Genomic DNA, 25906 nt, shown 5'->3' on the forward strand with positions numbered 1-25906 from the left:
AGCTAGTGTTTTTCACATGATCTTTCAGACTTCCATTAACCATATGTTCAAAAACAACAATCATCTCACTTGCCTCTTCACAAAATCCAATAATTGGGATGACATTCTTGTGACTAAAGCTATAAAGAATGGTAACATCTTTATAAAAATCATTCTCATATGGACCCATTGTATGATCTAGACTCCTTACAACAATAGATTTGTGGCCTTTGGAATGAGAGAGTTCTCCTTTGTATACCTTGCCATACCCTCCCATCTCCATGATGTCACTAAAGTTATGTGTAGCAAATCTAATTGCTTCAAGCGACATTCTTAAGGTTTCAACCCCTTTTACCTGCATAAGTTGATATATTAATTCTTTAGTAATATAATTTACCTTCACACCATAAAAGAAAAACTCAAAGGATATATAATGAGAAATAATTTATAAACTAAACGAAATGTTCTCAACGTTAGTAATTTGGATCAAAACAAAGGGAAAAGGAAAACCAATTCACAAAAAAAGGAAGAAGATAATGATGCAAGGTTAAGATAAAGAGATTAGTTAGAGTGTAAATAAAAATTGCTTAGTTTTATTTGTTTTAAGGCTTTACTATAAATATAGAATTATGTAAGTTTTGGTGTGTTGAGTTTGTTTGCTGATAAGGAAAGAGATAGGCATATGTAATCATAAATTGTACACCATTACCATAAAATAGGACTTACTTGATATTTCAAATTTTCAATGCTTTTTCAAGTTCTTCCACAACGAGGGACATTGTGGGGCGGTCATCACGATTTTCTTGTATGCATTTATATGCAATCGCTGCAAATATGCTTACGGAATCTGGAAAGGTTTTACCATCATGATTTTCTTGATCAAAAGTGAATGATTCTTTCTCAAATACTTTCTTTAATTTGGAATTGATAAGCTCGTTGAGCTTATTCTGCTCAATGCAATGCTTGGCCTTATGGGGTATATATTCTTGGTCATCCTTGGACCTCTGGAAATATGCCAATCTTCCACACAATACTTCGAATAAATCGACTCCAAATGAATACACATCAGACCCCTTTGTCAGCATACCTGTCTTGTGATACTGTGGATCAACATACTCTAGTGCTCCAGCAACTTCAGTCATGACAAAGGTGGCTTGCAGATTTGCCGGACCTATTCTTGACAACCCGAAGTCACTAATCTTGCCTACCCAATTCTTACCCAACAGAATGTTAGAGCTTTTTATATCACGATGAATTATCCTATGGTGCTCTCCAACACCGTTATGGAGAAACTCAAGATCACGTGCTGCATCAAGGCAGATTTGTAGATGTTGAGCCCATGAGTAATTGTTCCTGTTATCAATGCTGGAAATATATTCAGCAAGGCTTCCGTTTGAGGCATACTCGTAGACAAGAATACGTTCCTGATCTTCATCACAGAATCCAACAAGTGTGACAAGGTTTTGGTGCCTAAAGTAAGGAAGCACAGAGATTTCTTGCAAGAACTCTGCAGTTCCTTGTCCATATCTACGATCTAATCGCTTAACAGCAACTGTGCTTTTTCTTCTTCGGTAGCCCAAGAGTTCTGACACAGATGTGCTCTTATGTATATTATCTTTGAAATACTTTTGTACGTCAAAGTGGAAGAGATCTGCTTTGTACACATTCCCATATCCACCACGTCCGATTTTGAAATCATCATGAAAATCATGAGTTGCTAACTTTATCTGTTCCAATGGAATTTTCATGTGTTTCAGATTTTTCACCTGCATCATTAAACAACAGTCGCATTTAGAAGTTAAAATTTCTTATCCACTTTAAACAAATTTGGAAGGAAAATGATTAGTTAACACATATTTATTGGACAATGGGTTTTATTACCTTGTAGGAGTCAGCTTTGTGTTCTTGTTTTCCTTTGAATCCAAGAGCAACCTAATAGTTATACCCAACCGGTCATGAATGAGAAGAAAAATAATGACATTATTGTCTAGTAATCGTATATCTCTTCTAATACACGAATCATGTCTATGTGATTTCCCGATTTGTATAAATTATTGTCACTCCCGAACCTAAAGTGTGGTCAAAGTTTTCATATTATTGTTTTACAAATTACTCGTGCATCCACATTCATATTGTGAACCACCTTCAGTGAATTATGAGTAAGATAGTTATAACCAAAGGAACTTCAACCGACAGGGTCACAACAAGAGGTACCAGAATTACTTACCGCCTCCACCTGATTATCAATGCTATTATGAGTCAGATGAGTATGATAGTGATGGCTTGAGACGCCAACTTTTGTAAGTTCCCGAGATGAAGAAGAATACTATTATGATGGGACCCTCAACCGATATACGAAGAAGCACTCCCTCAATATTATAATCATGGTGGTACGTATCAAAGGAATTATTAGCAAGATCAAGAAGATTCCTCGGGTAAAACAAAAGAGTCTATGAAAGACGTTATGGATTTTTTGAAGGAGATGAAGAGAGATCAAGAAGCTCAAAATAAGGCTTTAAATCAAAGGTTAGATCTTCAAGAAACGTCTAATGTTGCCCAAGAGAAGAACTGGTGAGTCAACTATTAGAAGAGATGGCCCAAATTAAACAAGAGCGAGAAAAGTTGGATAGTGGTGTCGTGGTTGATAAGGGAGTGATAGAAGATGCTCTTGATCTTTCTGAAAATGAATTTGAGGAGCTGGTTGTGGAGAATAATACCACACTAATTCCTTTAGTTACCTAACAGCTAATGAATAGATCGCTAATGGTTGCTGATGAGGATATAAAGGGAGAGAGTTCGGATCTTTTGGGGCATGAAGTTGAATATCTAGACCCGACTGAAGACATAGAAACCTTTAAAGAACCGGTGATTGAAGTAACCCAGGTGAATCCCAATCGTTCTCCCATTTTGGTCACACATATAAATGAAGATTGGGGTAATGGTGTAAGTTCAAAGGTGAGTTTGGAAGACCTTGAACAAAACAAGGTGAAGTGGCCTTGTATTCGGTTTACACACATGTCCACCATAGAGAACAAGGTATGGGCACAAAATTTAACTACCGAGCTTACGCCGGATACTCGCTGGGAAAATGTTCAGTTCGGCCTCGTTTGAATCCTAGTGTTTCAGTCAGAAGCAAGAGTGTTTGGATTCGAGATGTTAACTATTGGGAATATGTTGAACACTCAGAAAGTAATTGTACATTCACACCAGCTAGTATTTGTTCATTAAACATGAAGGAAGAAGCAGAGCCGAGGTGTGTCAAGTACCGAGCTTTTAAAGGGAATTCGGAAGGGAAGTGTCCGCTTAGACCACCGTAAACGTCATACCATGTAACGGTCTGGCTGAAGACCTTAACAAAAACTTAGCGCTGACTGGGAGGTAACCCGGATTTTATTTTCAGTTTGTATTTTACTTTATTTTTGTAATTGTTTAACTGTTTTATTTCAAGCTTACCACTATAGCAAAATGCCACACGAAAAAGTCAGAGTTTTATAGTGTTTCCGTGAAAGAATTATAAGTTACGAAGTTTTGGATGTCTGATGTGCCTTCATGTTCCTTTTGCTATGGTTAATTCAGGTATGTGTATATTTTGTTGTACTTAAAACTTTGTGGGTGTAGTTTCCTAGAAACCCTCACGAGTCCTTACTCGTTCACCCGGGCTAACGGGGGGGGGGGGGGGGTAAAGGGCTTGTTGCATATGCTAAATGCAATCGTGATTCCTATGAAAGTGAGTTAGGTATTTTAACATATTTACTCGTTTAACAAATTTAATTATGAAATTTATTTAACTCAGCTTGGTAATTAAAATCAACAGTTTTGCGAACAATTTAAAAAGGCCTATTCTAATATTGTGAGAAGCATGCTTCTACACGTGTGAGAGTTTGAGTGAGTTAGGGAGACAGGTTCGTTTCGAGCATGCACGAGTGCACATGAGTTACTGATTGCTATATCAGGTGATTTCATTTTCATAATTTTCTTTGATTTGCTATTTTGTTTGTTAAAAGTGTAATTGTATAAATTGTTATGGCCATCACATTAAGCTCGGTTTTAAAATTAATAAGCAGTAAATTTTAACTCCGCCCTCGTTAATGTTTTTTTAATGCTAATTTTTAAACATTGAGGATAATGTCAACCTCAAGTATGGGGGTGGGGGGAAAATGAATTTTGCCTTAGAGTAGCTTAATTGTGCGCAAAAAGCCGGAATTGTAACTTGTTAATTGTTTGTATTAATGCCAAGTAGAGGTCTTTGGTCATTGTTAGTTTTTAAGCTTCTCGAAAGTCTTTTCATGCAAATGTTTTTCAAAAAGAAAAATTAAAATGGACCGTTTAGATGGGATAACGAGTCATGGGGACGGGTACACATGTTTCATGTCGGCAGCCTAATTCCTCCGGCACGTGTGTGAGATTTTCCTTATATATAATACACTTATAATATATAGTATATACACATGTCATATGAGTGCCATTATAGAGAGTAACCAGTATGTCCATGATATCTAGAACTTGGTTGTCTCATGCATTTCGATATCTTAATACCACCACCTGTATGGAAAAATAGGATTATAGAAAACCCACATTATATTGGCTATAAAAAAAATCCCTACCCTACATTATCCCTTAGGAGCCAATTGTTTCCTTTCATTTTCCTTTATTCTTTTTAACCACATTACAAGCCGTGTTAGCCTTGACCTTTTATTTTAACCATTTGGATGAAACCCGGTATGTTTAGAGTTGTATTTGAGTTATTTGGCGAGCATAATACACGATGTACGTATGCCTCATGTCAGTATTTGCTTATGTAATGTCAGTTATTTGTGTATGTGATGTTAGTGTTATTAATAAGAAAATGAAAAGTCAAAGAATAGCTCAAAAAGAGTCAATGTTTAAGTCAGTATCATTTGTAAATAATAGTGAGTGTGTTTGTTTGATTGCTAAATAAATTAGGTTTCATCCACCATAAGTCACTAAATAAATCCGCTTCCACACCCTAACCTAAGCCACAACAAAACCCTTAGTTCTATTCTCTATGCAACCGATGGGTAATGGCTGGAGATATGACTTGCTTCAAAGCTTATTACATTGTGTTTATACTTGGTATAAAGGGCAGAGGAAAACTAGCACATTTTATGTTGGTCCATATTAAACCGAGAGGAGAGATGTTATATTATGAGGGTACGAACATTTGTGTCTTAACCGGAAACAAAGTACTGTGGCCTGGTCGTGGCTACGATCTAACATGAATGCTTTTTGGGCTTGTTTTCTTCCATATTTAAGCCAGGATAAACCCTAAATCGATTATTCTTCATACTCTAGCCACCAAGGACGACTTTGGAGCAATTCTTCATCATCTTAACACCTCTCAATCACCAAATTATCCATGGTTTCATCCTTTCTATCCATATTCAAGTCAATCGGGATGCCTAGGCAAGGCAAAACCACTTGTGACCACTTCAGGCGTAGGGTTTGCATATGAACTGATTATTTTTATGAGCATTACATGTATTGAGATTTAGTTTTGATTCATTTTTTGGTTGATTGAATCTATATGTTTATTGGAACTGATTATACAATTGTGTTTTTGGGACTTTCTTTTATCATCAATTATTTGGTTTGTGTTCATAAACATTTAGGATTAAGTTCTTATCATCATTAAACCGTTTACCATTAATCATTGATAGATGCTAAGTTTTATATTAATGAACCGGTAATTAAGTAGACTGTGTTCATTTGTGTCAATTCTTCGGATTAAGCTATGTGAATCATCATAACCAAACTATCGTGTCTAGTAATCATTTATATATTATATTACACTAATCATGTCTTTATGATTTCCCGATTAGGATAAATTATTTCCAGTCATTTTATTTCATATCCCGAACCTGAAGTGTGGTCACTGTTTTCATATTATTGTTTTACAAACTACTCCTAAACCGCTTGACATCGTTTATCCACTTAATATACTATTTAATAACTTGCACTTTCCACTGATTCTTGTGGAAACAACCTTACTTACCCGTACTAGTTATCGGTATTTAAGCTTATAAATACTTGTTTTTATTAGAGCACGATATGCTTGACAACAACATGGACTGACGGTCATCAAGACCCAGCCCAATCAGCTTCGGAATACGCTGTCAAAGTAGTGCACCAATGAGCATTAGTGCAAGCATGAAGAGAATACCCAGAATCATGCCGGATAAAAAGACCAAAGTGAGAGGTACCGTTGAGATAACGTAACATCCGTTTAATATCCACCCAATTATTTTCAGTTGGAGCATGCATAAATTGACAAACTTTATGGGCTGCAAAGGCAATATCGGGTCTCGATAGAGAGGCATATTGAAGAGCTCCAACTGTTTGGCGATATTTGGTAGGATCAGCCAATAAGGGGATGTCACTAAGCCTTAAGTTTTCCGAGCTACTCATTGGAGAAGGCACCGATTTGCATTCGAATAATAGAGCCTGTGTGATCAAATTAGAAATATACTTGCGTTACAGAATTAAGTTTTTGCCATGGGGAAAGAAAATAATGCAAGTTACCCGGATCTTTAACTGCAAAAGTGGTACCCAACTTGGTGATGACATCATTAATAGTCGTAGGGTTGTTACCAGTAACAATAATATCATCCAAGTAAACAAGAGCATACACCAAGGTGTCTTGAGCCTTTAGAATGAATAAAGATGGATCAGTTTTGGTGCCAGTAAAACCGAGATCATGCAAAGCAGCCAAGAGACGTTCAAACCAGGCTCTCGGTGGCTGTTTTAGACCATATAAAGACATGTAGGAGACAAACATGATTAGGTTTAGATTTGTCAACAAAGCTAGGTGTTTGACAAAGATAAACAGTTTCTTTCAGTTAACCATGGAGAAAAGCATTTTGGACATCTAGTTGTCGAAGAGACCATTGGTTTTTTAAGGCTAGAGATAGAATAACCCGAATTCTACTAGCCTTTGTCACAAGACTAAAAGTCTCAAGAAAATCAGCACCAGGTTGTTAGTAGCCGGGCTTTGTAGCAACTTATGTTCCCATTCTCATCCTTTTTAATCCTGTAAGCCACTTGGAATTAATAACGTTAGTATTGTGCAAGAGACCATGTCCCGTTCTTAACAAGGGCTTCAAACTCTTCAGCCATGGCTTGGCACCACCTTGGCGACTTATTGGCGACAGTAAAGGAGGATGGTTCAAAGGAATTAGAAGGGCTAGTTGAGGTGTGATAGGCTGAGGGATTGTAGTGAGATATGGGCTTCGGATTGGGTCAAAGTTTAGATGGACGAGGGCGATGTTGTGTGGATGATGTCGGGGGAGATTGTGGTGGTGTGTGTTGAGCTGTAGGGGTGAGGCCTATAGTGGGTTGAGCTATAGGGGTAGGGGTTGTAGTTGGTTGGTTAGGAATGTTAATTGGAACATTGAGGATGGCTGGTGTATGGGTTCACCTTGAATATTGGGAATGGGTTGGTTTATTGGTTTATTTGTAAAAATAGGTGTAGGGTAGGAAGAAGAATAAGGAGGCGCATGGTCATTGATTGTGGGTGTAGGAGTGGGGGTGAATGGGAAGAATTGTGCATTGAAACAAACATGATGAGCAATGTACAAGCGTTTGGTATTAAGATCTAAGCAATTATACCGTGAAGAATAGGACAATATCCTAAAAAGACACACAGGGTGGATTGAAAATCCATTTTGTGATGCTTATACGGACGTAGATAGGGAAAACACTGACACCCAAAAACCCGAAGAAAGGAATAACCTGGGGTTCTTTTGAAGAGATTCTTGTATGGTAATTTGGTGGAATTAGAACAAGAGGGCATTCGATTTATCAAGTAAACTGTTGTTTCGAATGCAAAATTCTAAAAACGTTAAGGGGTGTTGGAATGAGCAAGGAGGGTAAGGCTTGTTTCCACAACATGACGGTGTCTACGCTCGACAATACCATTTCGTTCATTGTGTGTGGGCATGGAAGCGTATGAATGATACCAAGTGAAGAGAAAAAGGGTGAAGGGTTGCGAAATTCAAAACCCCCCCCCCCCAACCCAATCAGTTTGCGCATGCTTAAGTTTAGTACTAAATTGTCTTTCGACCATAATGGCAAATGACGTAAAGGTTGAATAAGCATCAGATTTTTGAGCCAACGGATAAAACCACATATGTCGTGAGTGGTGGTCAACACATAACAAAAAAAACCTATATCCATTAAAAGACAGTATTGGAGCAGGTCCCAAACATCACAATAAACCAAATCCAAAATATTATTACTACGAAAATTTAAAGTTTCAAAGACAATTTGGAGGATTTCCGTTTGACATGAAGAACATAAAGATGGAAACAATTCTGATGAAGTTGGTAAATAACTACTAGAAATAATAGACCGGAGAACACGAGCATGTGGATGTACGAGACGGTGATGCCAAATTGTTGAGGATGCTTTAGTGGTTGTGAAAGAAACATGTGGAAGAGACTTCAACTGAGGAATGCAGAGCAAGTGTAGACCTTGACTACTTGAACCCGTGAGTAGGATGGCACGTGTAGATTCGTGCTTCACAACAAAGAAAGACAAGTGAAATTCAAAGAAAACATCATTATCCATGCAGAATTGCTTAACAGATAGGAGATTCTTTTTAATTTAGGGTACATGAAGAACATTAGATAGATTAAAGGTTTTGTTAGGAGAATAGATTTTTGAGGAACCAATGTGAAAGATAGGAAGAGGATTACCATTGCCAAAATGAAGTGAGTTGTTACCATAATAAGCTTCAGAATTGTCCAAACTTGTTTAATCAGGTGTAACATGGCTGTTGGACATGTGTCTAGGAACCATGTGGAACCGAATGTTGATCTATTTGAGAAGGCTGTATAGTATGCCTGAGACTGTTCACGAGCAGAAGAACTGGACTGGTTGAAACACTGGGCGGGAATATGCTCAATACCACATCGATTATAATGACCATACACTATATTTTGAGTAGATGCCCAAGCAAAATGTTGTTGGCGGTTTTGACAACCCGCCTCGAGAGTCATCACGGTTTCTGTGGTAATTGCCACATGAGTTTCCACGACGAGTTCCACGATAATTGTTGGATTTGATTGGCATAAAAGGCTTGAGGCTAGGTATTTTGAGAAATGATAGGGCTGAGTTGATACCCTAATTGTGCCACCATTTCTTGTAAAGTGGTCAAAGAAGTTTGTGATAGAGGATTGGAATAAGGTGCATGACCAGTCATGAAGGCTGTGAAAAACTGAGGTGTGGTTGGAGTATGACGGTCATCAGTCGTGATGACCGAGTAATCTATGCAATTCATTGAAGGTGATGGGTGGTGATCGAGCCACAAGGGGTTGCTTTGAGACCATTATACTCATCACGAAGACCGGAAATAGCAAGCATGGCTTAGTCCTTGTCTTTAAAGGGTTCACCAATATTTGCTAAAGTAGTGACATACTCTTGTGTGCGGCTAAGGTAGGAGGTTGGGTTTTCATCTCCTTTCATTTCAATCTTTAACAGTTGAGTTTTTAACGTGTATTACCTAGAAGAGTTGTTCCGTGCATATGTCCTATCAAGCGAGAGCCATAAATCTCTAGATGTGGTACCTTGAACATGCGGAAAAGATGATTTAGAGATGGTGGAGATGACAATCATTCTTATGTGGGCATCGTTGACGATCTAATGGAGATAACGAGGGTTGTCAACGGAGGCTGTGTTTGTGGTTGCAACGGTCTTCGATGGTGGGCATTTAATTGTACCGTCTATTAGCCTGACAGATTGTTGGTGACTAAGAAGGGATGAATCATCGCTTTCCAGAACCCATAGTTGGTGGGTGACAATTTGAAAGCAAACTTATGAGAGTTATGTGGAGTTTTTTCTATAGTGGTAAAGGCTATAATGTAAGGCCCGGTTTTGGTTATTGAGTCTTTTGTATTTATAATTAGTTTATTTACGGTTTTAGATCATTTACATTTATATGTATTGGGCCCGAGGCCTTTGTATTTGGAGCCCATTGGGTATTATCAATGAAGAGTGTATGATAATACACACACTATATTAAGTGTGTGTATAGAATACACAAGATAACTCTTTGCATTTTCGTTCTTCCAAGTAACATACAAACTCTCAAGACTCTCTCTAACCCCTAACCCTACTCTCACTTTCGGCCTCCCTTACCCACACACACAAGATCCGAGATCTTGGTCCGACTAGTTGTTTCCGCCAACTAGTTGTGAGGTTGATCCAAGAACGACTAGTACTTAGTTTGTTTTGTTGTTTGATCTGGTTTCGGGACCTTCAATTGGTATCAGAGCTTTCGGGCTCGACTAGTTGTAGATCTTGGGTCACAACCTTGGATTTTGGTCTTGTATGTGAAAAGACGGATTTTTCGAGAAAATAAGTGGTTTTCGGTTTCTTGTGTTCTTCAAGTTTTCAAGAAAATCAAGTGTGTTCATTCTCAAATATGTGTAGTTTTGGTTGAAAAAGTTGTTATTTGTGGTTTGTGAATCTCAAAGAATTGATGTTTGTGTTGGTATACGTGAATGTTTTCTTGAAAGGTAGTATTATTCATGCAAATGGGTTTAATTTGTAAAAGGCGGTGAAAAGGTGAGTTAGTGACTTACTGTTTTGGTCTAAAATTTTTGAAACAAAAGTTTGGTTGGTGGACTCGATTACTTTTACCCCACTAGATTACAAACAGCCCACTCGCATGCAATAGCCTAATTCGATTACATTCCAGTCATTCGCATACATTTGATCTCACTCGAATACAATCAACTAGCATACATTCCAGTTGCCAAAGTCGAATACAAGTTCATCACTCGGTTACGAGTTCCATTCGTTTACATCAATCGATTACAATTGTATTCGATACAACTCGCTTACATTTCAGCCCTCATCCACACTCGCATACATCTTTTAGTCGCATGCAAATTGTCAAACTCGCATACATCTTCATCGATTACATTAGCTCGCTCACAAATTGTAATCGATTACATTACCTTAGTCGCTTACAACAATACTCGCTTACATCATCAAACTCACCTTCAAATCCAATCGAATCCATCGTTCAATCGAATAGAACTCCCCTGTCTCGCAAGTCTTATTTTTCTCGCAAATCTGTTAGAGTTGTGTTGTTGATTTTGTCTTGAGTCGGGTTGTTGGAGGAATAAAGATCTGTATTTAATGTTGAGTTGGGTTTGATTTTTGGAAATAATAAGAAAGAATGGAAAGAAGATGTACTTCATTGAAAAATTAAAGTGCAATTTAATTTTATTTGAAGTCCACTCTCTTATGCAGTAAACATTACTATATATTTGTGTGGTTCCCATCTTTAGCATGGAATACATATATTTAAAAAAAACAAAAAACAAAACTTTGAAGGATTTGTGTAGTCTTCACATAGCCACTACATTCAAACATTTTATTTGGCCATTCTTAAAAGTTTTGACTCGGATCTAACTTGCGGGTTATTTCGGGATTTAGCATTACTTACTTCGGATTTCAAAGTTGATAAGACTTTTCTTTGGGCCGATACAAAAAAGGGATTTGGTTTATTCTTCAAAGTCAAATTCAAAAAATATATAAATAAATAAATAAAAAATGTATTACAATTCTGAGCTTGAAGGAAATCTGGATATGAGAGAGAACCGAAAGAGCATATTAAAAGAGGAATTCAACATGTTTAACCATATTAAAGGAGAATCGGTTGCCTCTATCACTAACATATATGAGTCACTCGTCACTGAAATGAGAAGTGCCGGTATCACAAATAAGTTATCTGAGATCAACATGAAGTTGTTGAATTCACTGCCTTACACATGAAACATCAGTGTGTTTACCATCAGGAGAACGACGAACCTAGATACCTTATCACTCTCAGAGTTGACTTCTACCATCAAGTTTTTGTGCAAAGAAAATAAAGATGAGACAAGTGATGCGGGTGTGAGCAGTCAAGCAAGTCCTATCATCCTAGTGTGCTGCAGGTGGAAGTAATCAAGCAAACACCTCGTCAAGCTCCACTTATGGGATTCCTGCACATGCCTGTCTCATTCCCGAGGTACACAAACTCTGCTCTCAAGAATGTATTGATAAAGTTCTTCACTATAGAAACCATAATGCTAAAATTCTTTAACAAATTGAGAGCATTAGAGTTCAGAATGATGATCTTAAAAAGGCTGCAAAGATTTACACTATTAGAATTAACACTCATGGTAATGATATGGCCGATCTTAGGGAACAAGTTTCAGTTGCTAGAAATTTAGCAAAGCGTCATGAAAATCAAGTAGTTGAACTAAATGCTAAAATTGTTAAATTAGAAATTGAGTTAACCCAAAAGAAGATTGCCATAGAAAACTTTGAGTTAGCCACAGAAAAACTGAATAAACTAATTGGATCACAAATGGAGTTAGGAATAAAGACTGGAATAGGCTATGATAGTTCTGCTGTACCACCGCCTTTTAACAATAACTATACTAGCCTTCCTCACTTTGATTTTAACTCTCCTCCAGAGGAAGAAATGGTCTATGGTATTGGTCATGTGCCAATTTCAAAGATATTTGTTCCTGCTGCTTCCAAGACTGTTGATTCAGCTGTTCCTTCAGTTAATCTTAATAGTAGTCCATCTTCTACAGCAGGTTGTGTAGAAGAAAAGGGGTGTGTGGAAACAAACAAGGGTTGTGGAGATAAAAACGTACTTTTTGATTCATCTATTGTCAACCCTGTCTGTAATAATATTGATTCCAAAAACAATATGAACAATGATGTATTTGATGAGAGTGTTCATGTTGGCACGTCTCTTGAAAATGAAAATGATGTTTCTATTTTCGATAGTGATTGTGAAACTATTTTTGATGAAACCATTGTTGATAGAACTGTGCATGAAACGGTTTCTATGAATACTAACCTACCCAGCTGCTCGTCAAAAGATTGTAAAGTTGAGGAGACTAAAATTAATGAAAATCGTTTTGAAAAGGAAAAGGCAAGTACATCTGGTAAATATGTGCCACCTCATAGAAACAATTTTTATCAATCCACAAATCAATATTATCAACCTCATCAATTTGATAATAGCTACTATGGTTATTATCCACAAGATTATGTGAACTCTTTCTATACAAATGTTTTTGATGATCGGGGTTATAGATCTGACAACTTGTTTGTTCCCGTACAACCATATCCTTATTCGCCACAACCCATGTATTATCATTCTGACGGTTTCTATAGGGAAGATTGAAGAAAAATTTGTTTTGTGTGTGGTAACCCGTCTCACCTTGCAAGACATTGCAAGAGCTGGCATAAGATGAAAAGAGAAACGAACAATAGGTTTAATCAATTCCGTTCAAGAGCTAAACCAAGCTCAAGAACAAGAAATGACCAACCTGACAGTTCTGCCAGCGAAATGGATGTGAGATCCAGAAATAAAAAGAATGATAAACCTCCTTTTTGGATAACCAAAAAGGAGAGAGCAAAAAGAAATTCAAAGACTGAAAGGTCTGAGAATTTATCAAAAAGAAAGGAGAAAAGAAATCCAAAGATTGAAAAATCTAAGGATGTTGTTTTAAAACCAAGAAGGAGACAGTCTCGAAAATCTTTTAAAAACAGGAAACCTGCTCATGCGTGGAATCCTAAAGACTGTTCTTCTGATTCTGACATGTCCCACAACTTCATAAACAACAACGAGAAAAGGACATTTGACAACCTTGTGGTTAGCCCTCCCGAGACAACTAAGTCTCGGGAACCTGTATCTAATTAAACTGCTAATGTGTAGGGTCAGCTAAGATGTTCTTTAAATAGTATATGGTATTTAGACAGCGGCTGTACCTGACACATGACAGGAGACGAATCCTTGCTGTTTGACATTAAACCGTTCGATGGAGGATGCGTTTCGTTTGCTGGAGATATGGGTGGAAATATTTCAAAACAAGGAAAAATGTCAAATGGAGTCCTGACATTTGAAGATGTCAACTTGGTGGAACAACTAAACCACAACCTGCTTAGCATCTCTCAAATCTGAACCGAAAGCTTGTCACAATAGAACGAGTTGATTCTGATGACAACTATGCAGACCTGTTTACTAAAGCTTTTGATTGTGCCCGATTTTTGTTTTTTGTTGAGTCATTTGGCATGATCTCTTTTGAACAAAATTAAGTTTTATTTTTATTTTTATTTTTATTCTTTTTAATTTTACTTTACTTTTATTTTAAAATTATTTAAATTTTAACTTGTTTTATTTCATTTTATTTTATTTTTGTTTCACTTAATTTTTTTAGTTTATTTGTTATTTTATTTTAATTTTTTCTTTATTTTAAATTTTAAACTTTAAACTTTAGTTTTGTTTTATTTTATTTATTAATTTTCCTTTTTAATTTTCATCTCATTTTATTTCAAATTTATTTTATCTTTTTGTATATAAAATTTGTAAATATTTTTCAAATATATCACAATTTTAGAGGAAGAAAATGAGTCTTAACTCACCAAAAAGATTTTACTTTTGTTAAGTAAATAAAAAAAATTATTTATTTTATTTAAGAAAATCTGAAAATGTCTTAATAGTATAATCTCTTGTTGAGAGGGTGCTCCTGCTTAGAGGGAGTCGGATAATATTAAATTACAAGAAGGGAGTCGGATAATATTAAAATACAAGAAAATTTTAAGAAATCGATCCGACCTTTGGAAAATGATAAGAAATTGTCTTTAACGATCCTAGTATATGAAAAGAGTAGATCAAAAGCCAACAAGATCATTGCTTGATGTGTAGATAGGCTTAACAAATGAGTAAGTATCATAGTGATATAAACTTAAATATCTGCCTATGTTAGTGGTTACACTCTTATGAAGCGGTTGCCGACTCCAATTAAGTCATATTTGTGAAGGCAAAAATCCTAATAGTCAGTCATACACGAGCCCGTTAGTGATTGGTCACAATGAAAATTATTTATTGCTTTAGCTTCAAATATTAAAAATATCAAAAAAAAATTATTGAAAAAGCAGAAAAACTGCAAAATACTCAAAAGTATTCACAAATCAACAACAAAAATGTTGATAATTTTATCAAACAAAAAGGGGTATATTAGAACCACGTAACGTGGGGCAAACAAATAAGTCCTGAACACTTTATATGAAGGCATAAGTCAACAAGGCTAGTAAATCCATGGTTCAACCTTTACATATTGTTTGAAAGAAAAGTTTGCAAAAAGTCTATGAAGCTCAAAATGTTTTGATCAATCACTAGGGGGTCGGAGTCAATTCGGGGTGATACTGATGAACACAAAGTATGCCCGAGGTATGATGGAGTTTGTAACATGTTGGATTAACAGGGGACCACACAAGTATTGTGCCTAACTATACATTAACGTGTCACGGTGAAATCAAAATACTTGTTAAGTTTAAAGTTGACCAATATATCTACAATCAACTTTGGGTTCTTGGCATAATAATATCCATATAGAAGTGTGATCTAGGATGCTATAGACAATATGATTCCATGTTGTGATCTTTCTCACCAAAAACAAGTATTAATGAAATTTTGTAAATTAATTAATATAATTAATATAATATTAATATTCTCCTTACTTTAATTTTTAATTTTAGCTAATTTTTAAGTTTTTATTTTATTTTATTTTACATGTTAAAATTAGTTTAACTTGTATTTCTTTTAATTTTATTTTATCTTTTTTCATTTACTTTCAACTTTTATTTTTAATTTTTATCTTTACTTCTAACTTATTTGATTTTATCTTATTTTATTCTTATTTCTTAAGTTATTTTACTTTTGTTTTCATCTTTGTAATTAATTTTGTATAAATTTCATTTTTGTCTAAGAAGTTTCATTTTCTGTTTTATTTTCATGAGTGAATAGCCATTTTCGTCCCTGTGGTTTGCGACTTTCGCCACTTCAGTCCAAAGTTTGATTTTTTGTCAATTTAGTCCTAGTAGTTTTCATTTTTAGCCTGTTATATCCTCCCGTCTAACGGCATCCAAGTATGCCGTTAGTTCTTTATCACCTGAGGGCTAGAAGTGTCTTTTTAGATATTACCTCAGGGACTGAATAGTCTTTTTAGATATTACAATTAATTATTATATTAACTGAATACACAAAACTTAGATACGATATTCACAGTGAAGAACTAGGGAAGAAGAACCAGCGATTAAGTGAAGAACAACATGGAAATGTGGGATACCAGAGCTTCTGGTGATGATTTCGATCCAGACGTTGAATACGGTATGTATTAACCCCTTAACCCTAACCCTAACTATTATCTATTAATCAAAGAAACCCTTGAATTCCAAACCCTAACCCCTAACTATTATCTATTAATCGGTTTCAGGGAATTTTCCAGACCATTTTACTATTAAATTCCACCATGGGGGAGAGTTCGAGAAATCTCCAGAAACTACATACAAGGGGGGTTTGGTTACTTTTGTTGATAGAGTGAATGCTGATCTGTTTTCAGTGATTATTGTGAATGATATGGTACAACAATTAGGCTACAGCGAAGAGGAAGTTCTTACTGACCAGAAATTCTATTTTAGAATTCCCGGAGGGGACTTAGATTCAGGTTTAAGACCCTTGTCCAATGATGTTGATGCTCTTAGCCTCATAGGATATATTAGTGTGCATAAGGTAATTGAGGTGTATGTGGAACATTCACACATTATATCAAAGGTAAAAGAGGCTTCAATGTTAAGTTGTTTTAATGTGGAAATAGATGATGAATTAGAATCTGATGAACCTACAGATGATGATGTAGTTGAATTAGATGACATAGATTTACATAATGTTAGGGTGCCTGAATCTGATGAAGATGTAGAGGGGTTTGATAGTGATAGTGAGGCAGAAGGTTCTGATTATGATTCAGACTTCATATTTAATGAAAACAGTATGGATGACCCAAATCAGGATATAGAATTATTTAGAGCAGCCGTGGATGATATATCTGATGAAGGTGAAGATGTTGAAGATAAAGGAGATGAGTTAGATGATTTAGATCTACATGATATTGATAGTCTTAGTGATCCTGATAATGATACTATGTTGCAAAGAGCTATTAGGATGAACAAGAAAAAAAAGAGAAAATCACACTCAAAAGAAACTGATGAAGAATATTGTCATTTTTACTTGGGTCAAACTTTTGGTGGTAAAGATGAGATAAAGCAAATGGTGAAGACTCATGCAATTCATTCAAGGAGACAACTTCATGTTGTGAAGAATGACAAGATTAGGTATCGTGTAGTGTGTTTGGGGAGAAATTTAAATATGGGTAGTTGTGAAAATAATGATAACCAGACAAATGAGGTGGAAGAGAATCTCATGCCAAGAAGGAAAAGAAAATGTAAAAAAAATTGTGGGGCCCAAGAGGGTAGTTCCATTAACACCCAATGTTACAGTTCCATTAGGGAATACCTAATGAAAAGAATTGTGAAAGTGCATATGAAGATAGCAAAATGTAAAGGTCCATTAACACCCAATGTTACAGTTTCATTTAAAAAAATCAAGAAGGATGCCACTAAGTGTAATGTCATTTGGAATGGGGTTACAAAGTATCAAGTTAGTGGTCCAAATCAAGAGCAATATGTTGTGACAGTTGACCAAAGGTCTTGCACATGTAGAATGTGGGACTTGACTGGGATTCCATGCAAGCATGCAGTGGCATGTATTTTTGATATGGGTGAACATGGATTGGATGATGGTGTGCCAGAGAAATGGGTTGACAAAGTGTATTGGTTGGAGACATGGAAGAATGTTTATGCACACACCATAGATCCAATCAATGGCCAAGAAGAATGGGCACCATCCCCTTGGCCCACTAAATTGACTGCTCCTAAGCACCATGTGCAGATTGGTAGACCAAAAAAGAATAGAAAGAAATCTGCTATGGAAATTGAATTACTGAGTCAAAAGGTTGGTAAAGCCAAGAAATTGCCAAGGAAGGGTCGTACAGTTACATGTGATATTTGCAAGCAACCAGGACACAACAAGAGATCTTGCAAGAAGAGGAAAACAGGAGATATAAGAGAAGCAGGAGGTTTAGGAACACAAGTTGATGCAACTGATGCAGCAGGCTGTTCAGGGGTTTAAACTGCTTTTGGTATTGTAATATTAGGATGTTAAACTGCTTTTGGTATTGTAATATTTTGGTACTATGTTTAATTATGTTAAAACTTGTAATCTTTTGGTATTAGGATGTTTTTGGTACTTTTTACTTTATGTTAAAACCTGTAATCTTTTGTATTGGTTAGTTGACCTTACAAATGTCAACTGGAATGGCTAATGGTATATTGTTTGAATTGCATAGTTGATTGTAGTTAAAGGGCATTTTGGTAATTTGTATTGGTTTTTATTTGTTTGTCTGTTTTTTTCCTGTTTGTTTGATCTGAACAAGCAGGTGGACCTATGTTCATAGATTGCAAAAAGTCATTTGACCTTAACATACAAAAGCAACCAATTTTGGTACTTTGCAGACAAAAACATACAATCTGCATAGTTGACTTTTACAAAAGTCAACTACAGTGGTACCATTGACCTGTCAAACATTTTACACAAAACCAACCAATTAGCTTGTCAAACATTTTACAAAACACTTAATCAAACATTGAGTTGTTTAATCTAACCATATGTTCAAACAAAGACCATACATTTTCATATCATAAAATTAGTACTACAAAAGACAATACAGTGGTACGATGACCATACAACAAAGAGATCTTAGCAAGACAACTTCAACATTCAGTGGAAACATACATAAAGGAAAAAAACAACCAAAACAAAAGTCAATGCAAACTTCATTCTTTTGGTCTTCAATTCCAATTTAGTACATGTTTGACATATTGGAGGATCCATCCAAACAACAAAGCCACAACTCCTTGGCTGCAATTAACAAAAATTAGGGCAAAAATTAGGGGAAAAAAACCTAATTTCAAATGTTTGTTCAATACAATTGTATAAGTTACCTGTTTGCTGCAACAAAAGAACCGTCTTCCTGGGTTACTCTCCGTATATGAGGTACGAATCACAGTAGGCCAACCACATGAGCAGAAAACCATGATTGATGATCTAGAGTTTTGATGGAACAATTAGGTTGATAAGCTAGGGCTTCGTTCTGCTTTTGGTCTTATAAGGAAAAGAAAACTGATTTAAATTAAACATAATCTAAAACTAAAAAGAAAAAGACAATAATACCCTTAAACTAACGGCATACTTGGATGCCGTTAGACGGGAGGATATAACAGGCTAAAAATGAAAACTACTAGGACTAAATTGACAAAAAATCAAACTTTGGACTGAAGTGGCGAAAATCGCAAACCACAGGGACGAAAATGGCTATTCACTCTATTTTCATTTAAACCTTTAAAACATTATTTTACTTTAAACTTATTTTAAAATTTTAATTTTATTTTATTTTTAAAATTTTAATTTAACTTTTAAGTATTTAGTCAAAATGGGTTTTTGTTTACAACAAGGTCCTCATTGCATTGTTTGTTAAGTATTGACCCGATAAAATATATCTTGAAAAGTGCTAAGATGGAGATGAAGATAAGTCAGAATACAGATGACTAAGATGAGGATGAGTATGAGTATGATAGCTATGATGATACTCGTGGTGATGGTAGTGGTAGTGAAATTGGTAGCGGTGAGTCTACCGGAAGTAAGACGGCTGATGCTGAGCCGTTAAAGGAGGCTGAGAAAACGAGGGAATCAGAGGCTTCGGTGGAGGCTGAGCTCGCCTTTTTACTAAATGTTTGTTCTTTTGCAGGAACCATTCCCTCTGTTCGAGAAAGCCGTGGATGAAAATAAGGATATAAGTGATGATGGCATCAATTATTCTTCCGATCCCGATACACTAGTTAGGGAGAATGTTGAGCCAGCCGTTGATAAACATGTTGTCACTCATGTTGCTACACCTGCTCGAAGAAACTCAAGAAAAAGAACCAAATTCTATAGCGTGAGCAGGATGGGAAGCATGTGAATGAGGTCGAAGTTTCTTCACGACTTCATTACATGGGAATTCGACAACGAATACGGCGAAGTTATCATACATTGCACTCGCAGTCATGAGCTCACGTTCTTTGATGAGCTTGAATTGGCTGGAGTTGGACTCTGCGACCTGAAGAAACTTGTGGAGTCGCCTCTTTGCACAGTCGAAGATGTCTGTCATAACAACACGGACGCCATCGTTGGAAAGTTCAACAAGTTTGCTAGATTACTTGTTGAAAAGAAGCCTTTCGAAGTTGATCCAGATGGTGTATTTGACTATGAGTCCAAATGCGAGTGGTGAGAAGGAAATAATACAAATACCAAGAGACTAGAGGGAGATTGTAAGGCCCGGTTTTGGTTATTGAGTCTTTCGTATTTGTAATTAGTTTATTTACGGTTTTAGATCATTTACGTTTATATGTATTGGGCCCGAGGCCTTTGTATTTGGAGCCCATTGGGCATTATCAATGAAGAGTGTATGATAATACACACACTATATAAAGTGTGTGTATAGAATACACAAGATAACTCTTTGCATTTTCATTCTTCCAAGTAACATACAAACTCTTAAGACTCTCTCTAACCCCTAACCCTACTCTCACTTTCGGCCTCCCTTACCCACACACACAAGATCCGAGATCTCGGTCCGACTAGTTGTTTCCGCCAACTAGTTGTGAGGTTGATCCAAGAACGACTAGTACTTAGTTTGTTTTGTTATTTGATCCGGTTTCGGGACCTACAATTGGTATCAGAGCTTTCGGGCTCGACTAGTTGTAGATCTTGGGTCACAACCTTGGATTTTGGTCTTGTATGTGAAAAGACGGATTTTTCGAGAAAATAAGTGGTTTTCGGTTTCTTGTGTTCTTCAAGTTTTCAAGAAAATCAAGTGTGTTCATTCTCAAATATGTGTAGTTTTGGTTGAAAAAGTTGTTATTTGTGGTTTGTGAATCTCAAAGAATTGATGTTTGTGTTGGTATACGTGAATGTTTTCTTGAAAGATAGTATTATTCATGCAAATGGGTTTAATTTGTAAAATGTGGTGAAAAGGTGAGTTAGTGACTTACTGTTTTGGTCTAAAATTTTTGAAACAAAAGTTTGGTTGGTGGACTCGATTAATTTTACCCCACTAGATTACAAACAGCCCACTCGCATACAATAGCCTAATTCGATTACATTTCAGTCGCATACAATCAGTCATTCGCAGACATTTGATCTCACTCGAATACAATCAACTAGCATACATTCCAATTGCCAAAGTCGAATACAATATATATTTTTTTTTTCAAAGAGTTATCTTGTGTATTCTATACACACACATTATATAGTGTGTGTATCATCATACACTCTTCATTGATAATGCCCAATGGGCTCCAAATACAAAGGCCTCGGGCCCAATACATATAAACGTAAATGATCTAAAACCGTAAATAAACTAATTACAAATACGAAAGACTCAATAACCAAAACCGGGCCTTACAAAATTTTTTTTTTTTAAACCATAAAAGCACTTTCATAGAATTGTCAACATAACCATAGAAAAGAAATAAAATAAATAACACATAATCATATGGTGCCATCAACATACAAGAAGATAGGCATCATAATCTTTAATTGAAATAAAAACTCAAACCCTAGAATTAAAAACCCAATAACACAATCTGATTACCCTGCTGCAACGACTACTCAGAATCAGGAACAACCCAAGCGCTAACCGCATACTCACAACCCTTGCCACCAGAACCATCGGCTATGTATCTCTTACTCCCGGAACCGCTCTTACTGTAAGTCACATTACGGACCGTCTGCTGGTTACGAACCTCAGTGTAGCCACTTCTGTCACCAACTCTCAGAGTCGAGCTTTGCGTGTAGGCGCTCCTGGTTCCAGTGGTCCCATTCTTCTAGTGGAAGTCTCCAGCGGACGCCTTCTCAGTAGTGGTCTGTATTCCGTACGAACCGCTCTGCTTATCGCCGTAACTGACTTGTGATTTGCTCTGGTAGCTTCCTGTTGCTCCACCGCTTACGGTTGTTGCAACCGCTTTTGAAGTGGAGTTAGCAGAAGCGTATTTGGATCCTTTCGTCATTTCCAGTGATTAATCTTGATTTTGTATTTGGAGCCCATTGGGCATTATCAATGAAGAGTGTATGATAATACACACACTATATAAAGTGTGTGTATAGAATACACAAGATAACTCTTTGCATTTTCATTCTTCCAAGTAACATACAAACTCTCAAGACTCTCTCTAACCCCTAACCCTACTCTCACTTTCGGCCTCCCTTACCCACACACACAAGATCCGAGATCTTGGTCCGACTAGTTGTTTCCGCCAACTAGTTGTGAGGTTGATCCAAGAACGACTAGTACTTAGTTTGTTTTCTTGTTTGATCCGGTTTCGGGACCTACATATAATCATCGCCATTGAAGGGAGTGGTTGTTGTGGATCGAAAAAGAAAAAGAGAGAGAGAGAGAGAGAAGCTGCGATGGCAGCTAGGGTTAGGCACAGAGGCTGCAACGGCAGCTAGGTTTACCAGGCTGTGATATATCATAATAAACCGTAGGTAATATTATTGATTCATTGTAAAATATTTGATTAAAATACGATCCTATATATAGGACTAGATGTTACACTTGAGTACCACCAAGAATAGTAAATATAAAATACATACAATAATATTGTGTAATTAACATCTAAGATTTATAACTTAAGGGGGGCGTTTTATCACATATTGGTGGGTTTCCTTATTGATGGTGTTCATGAGTGAGTGAGGCTTGAAACGTCAAAATCAGTATAGATGGTTCACATCCCATTTTCAAAAGTACTCACTCGGTTATTGTGGGTAGTTTTAAACACTATTAATAAAAAGGTGTATTCTAACTCAACAATATCTATATGACCTGAAGTATAAATCAAGCCAGTGGCATGTGAATTGAAAGAAGCCCCAGGTCATATGGATTTCAATATAAAGAGTGCACGCTGGTCTATTCTACAGCTATTAAGAAAACATATATATATTATGAATCTCTAGGTTCCTAACTTCGTGGCTGCACACACACGTCTCGTATACAAATGACATATACATATAATATAAATAACATATAATGCACACATATATATAGGAACATGTTAGCATACAAATAGCTCTTAACGTATAGGGCAGCGTCATAATTACATATGAAGTAAATAATTACCATGAGATTACATAATTATGCATTAAATAAAGTATTTTAGTGTATTTAAATTTATCTCATTTCCTTTTTGTTTTCTTTGATAATTTTGTCATCATCCAATTGTTCTCGAATAGACTCATTCAACGATGTAAAATCTCCCCATGTGATAAAAGAATCAATCAAAAAAGGACCCCCTAATTCCAATTAGGAATTCTCTAGGCCCTTTAGAAACACTTTTCAATTTATCATTTCGATTTATTTTCCTATTTAATAACCCATAATCAAATCTTGATAACTAACTATTTGCAACTGGACAATTTCAATAACATTTTTCAAATACTTAAGTGAACTAAAGGTTATTTTCCTTGGTTTGCCTTGTACAATAAGGTGGCTTTGTACAAAAGTTGGAAGTACATTGACCGCACCAAATCAATTAATCACAATGGAATTCTTTTTGTTCCTTTCATCTACTCTAGGCGAAATTCAAGAAAACGGAAATGTAATGGCACTTTTAGGCGTGGGTAAGATCCAAAAAATAACCATATGTTGTTTAAACATAAATAACTTACTTGTTGAAAAGCCAAAGCCCTCTCAAAATCTTGTTGAATTCTCAAGACATTCTCAAGTTTTTGCACAATCTCAATCATGGTCGGGCGTGCGGTTCCAAGCTTTTCCAAGCATTGATATGCAATAGCTGAAAATTCCCTCATGGATTCTTGGCTCATTTGTTTCATCAGCAAGGGATCCACTATCTTGTTTAAGATCCCCTTTTCGTAATGCACGCGTGCCAATGGACCAAGAAAAGGTCTATTATTTAGGTTCCTATCAAATGTTTCCCGGCCACACAGGACTTCAAATAAGACCACCCCAAAAGAGTAGACATCTGATTCCTTTGTTATAACCCCGCTTTGCAAATACGTTGGATCTGCATAACCGGGTGTGTTCACAAATCCATCGTTGACAAAAATGTTAGCATGCATTGATCCGATCATGGAGAGCCCTAGACCACCTATCTTTGCTTCCCAGGTTTCGTCTAATAATATGCTCCTGCTTTTCACAAGGCGGTGGATAACGCTCTGGCCTTCCAGTCCATTGTGAAGATAACTCAAGCCACGAGGCGCACCAAGACAAATTTGAACTCGCTTCAGCCATGTGAGTTTTGCGCTACTCAAATAATGGTCGAGGCTTCCATATGTCACAAAACCTTGAACAAGGATCTTCTCATCATGCTCATCACAAAAGCCAATAAGAGACACAATGTTTACATGTTTATAGGAAGAAAGAACTTTGATCTCGCTTAGGAAATGATTTTCTCCATGGCTTAATTTTCGATTAACCCGCTTTGCAGCTATCGTGATAAGCCCCCTGGGCCTAAAAGCTCTCCTTTATACACCAACCCGTAGCCACCATATCCGAGGACATTTGTGGCCGAAAAGTTGGTGGCGTCTCTCACGTCTTCTAATGGGATCCTTAAGTGACCCAACTCTTGAAGGATCGACATAATGTTTCAAATTTCAGTGAAAGATAATCTAAATGAAAAAAGGGGAAAATAGCAAAGGGTTTGTGAGGTTCAGACTTCAGAACAACAAGCTGAATTGGTCAATGGCAGCCAAAATTGAATGTGTCCAAATGCCAAAAGTAAACGACTTTTCTAGTCATACACCACGTGATCCCTTTTACTAACTCTTGACTTTGTTTGATCCAATAATTGCGTTTTCTCAATAAATAAATTCTAACTTCATGCCTACTAATGACCCTGTCAAGTGTCAACGGAAGAAATTGTTTGGAAATTTAAAAGGTTTATAAGATTTTTCACATGGTAACTTCAAGATAAACTCTTGTAGGTCTCAAAACAGCCACTCGAACGGTTTTGCTCTTGATAAAGTGTCAGATGGGTGTGGTGAAATCAAATGATCAAACAGAATAATATAATGACACTATTAATAGTGAGCGATTCCGTTTTCGGTTTCGAAAGATGAAATATATAATAAACGAACCGATCCCACCCAAGTTGAGCTCCCCTTGGGTGGGTGATTTACACCATACATAACACACACATACATATTACATAAGACTCCAATATATAGTAAAAGCTAAACATTCTAGAAGCCTTATCCCATTGAAGCTAAACGTGCGTCCGGAAGCCTTATCCCATTAAGCCGAAGTGTGGCAAATCACCCAGACCACATGTGTGGCTAAAAGTCGGTTTTCACGTAGTGCTTGTAAACTTTTGATTAATGTATGTTTGGGCCCAAGTCCATATGTATTTGAGCCCATTGGGCATTTATAATGAAAGATGTGCATGAGTACACACTATATAAGGTGTGTGTAACTCATACACATAACAGCTTTTAGCAAAACCTTATCTACTTACTTACAAACTCTCTCTTCTCTTGTCTTATTCAAGGCAATAAACACACAAACAAGATCCGAGATCTAGGTCTTAACTAGTTATTTCCGCTAACAAGTGTATAGGTTGATCCAAGATTACTAATAATAGTTGTTGGGTTGTTAGATCCCGTCAAGGGACCTACAATCCCCCAAGGCCACACACATATGCATGGATAAGTTCAAGTTTCTTTGTTGCTTTCCAGGACTTGAATGGAAAGGGAGTACGGGTTTGTTTACCTAATATACACCCTTCACATGAGTCAACTGGTTTGATGTTGGGAAGGCCATGAACCATTCCCTTGTCGTGTAACTGTTTAAGACCAAGATAATGATAATGACCGTACCTCATGTGCCATAGGCAAGTAGTTTCGTCAACTGCAATATTAACTCTTCTCATGTCAGTTGTAGTTGCC

The 25906-nt window shown here is 36.5% G+C and overlaps 1 protein-coding gene across 1 annotated transcript; it reads right to left on the minus strand.

Annotated features, from left to right (window-relative positions):
- Positions 1-713: 713 nt before the first annotated feature.
- On the minus strand, positions 714-24674 carry LOC143622471 (putative serine/threonine-protein kinase PBL1). The gene is made up of 3 exons (XM_077093605.1): positions 23672-24674; positions 1861-1911; positions 714-1745 (listed from the first exon to the last, which is right to left on the minus strand). Exons 1-3 carry the CDS (start codon positions 24092-24094, stop codon positions 714-716), a joined length of 1506 nt encoding a protein of 501 aa, XP_076949720.1. The 5' UTR covers positions 24095-24674.
- Positions 24675-25906: the final 1232 nt, after the last annotated feature.

Source organism: Bidens hawaiensis, unplaced genomic scaffold (assembly GCF_021521415.1).
Source record: "Bidens hawaiensis isolate Kalapana, Puna unplaced genomic scaffold, B.hawaiensis_p1.1 tig00003141_1, whole genome shotgun sequence".
In the NCBI taxonomy this organism is placed as follows: domain Eukaryota; kingdom Viridiplantae; phylum Streptophyta; class Magnoliopsida; order Asterales; family Asteraceae; genus Bidens; species Bidens hawaiensis.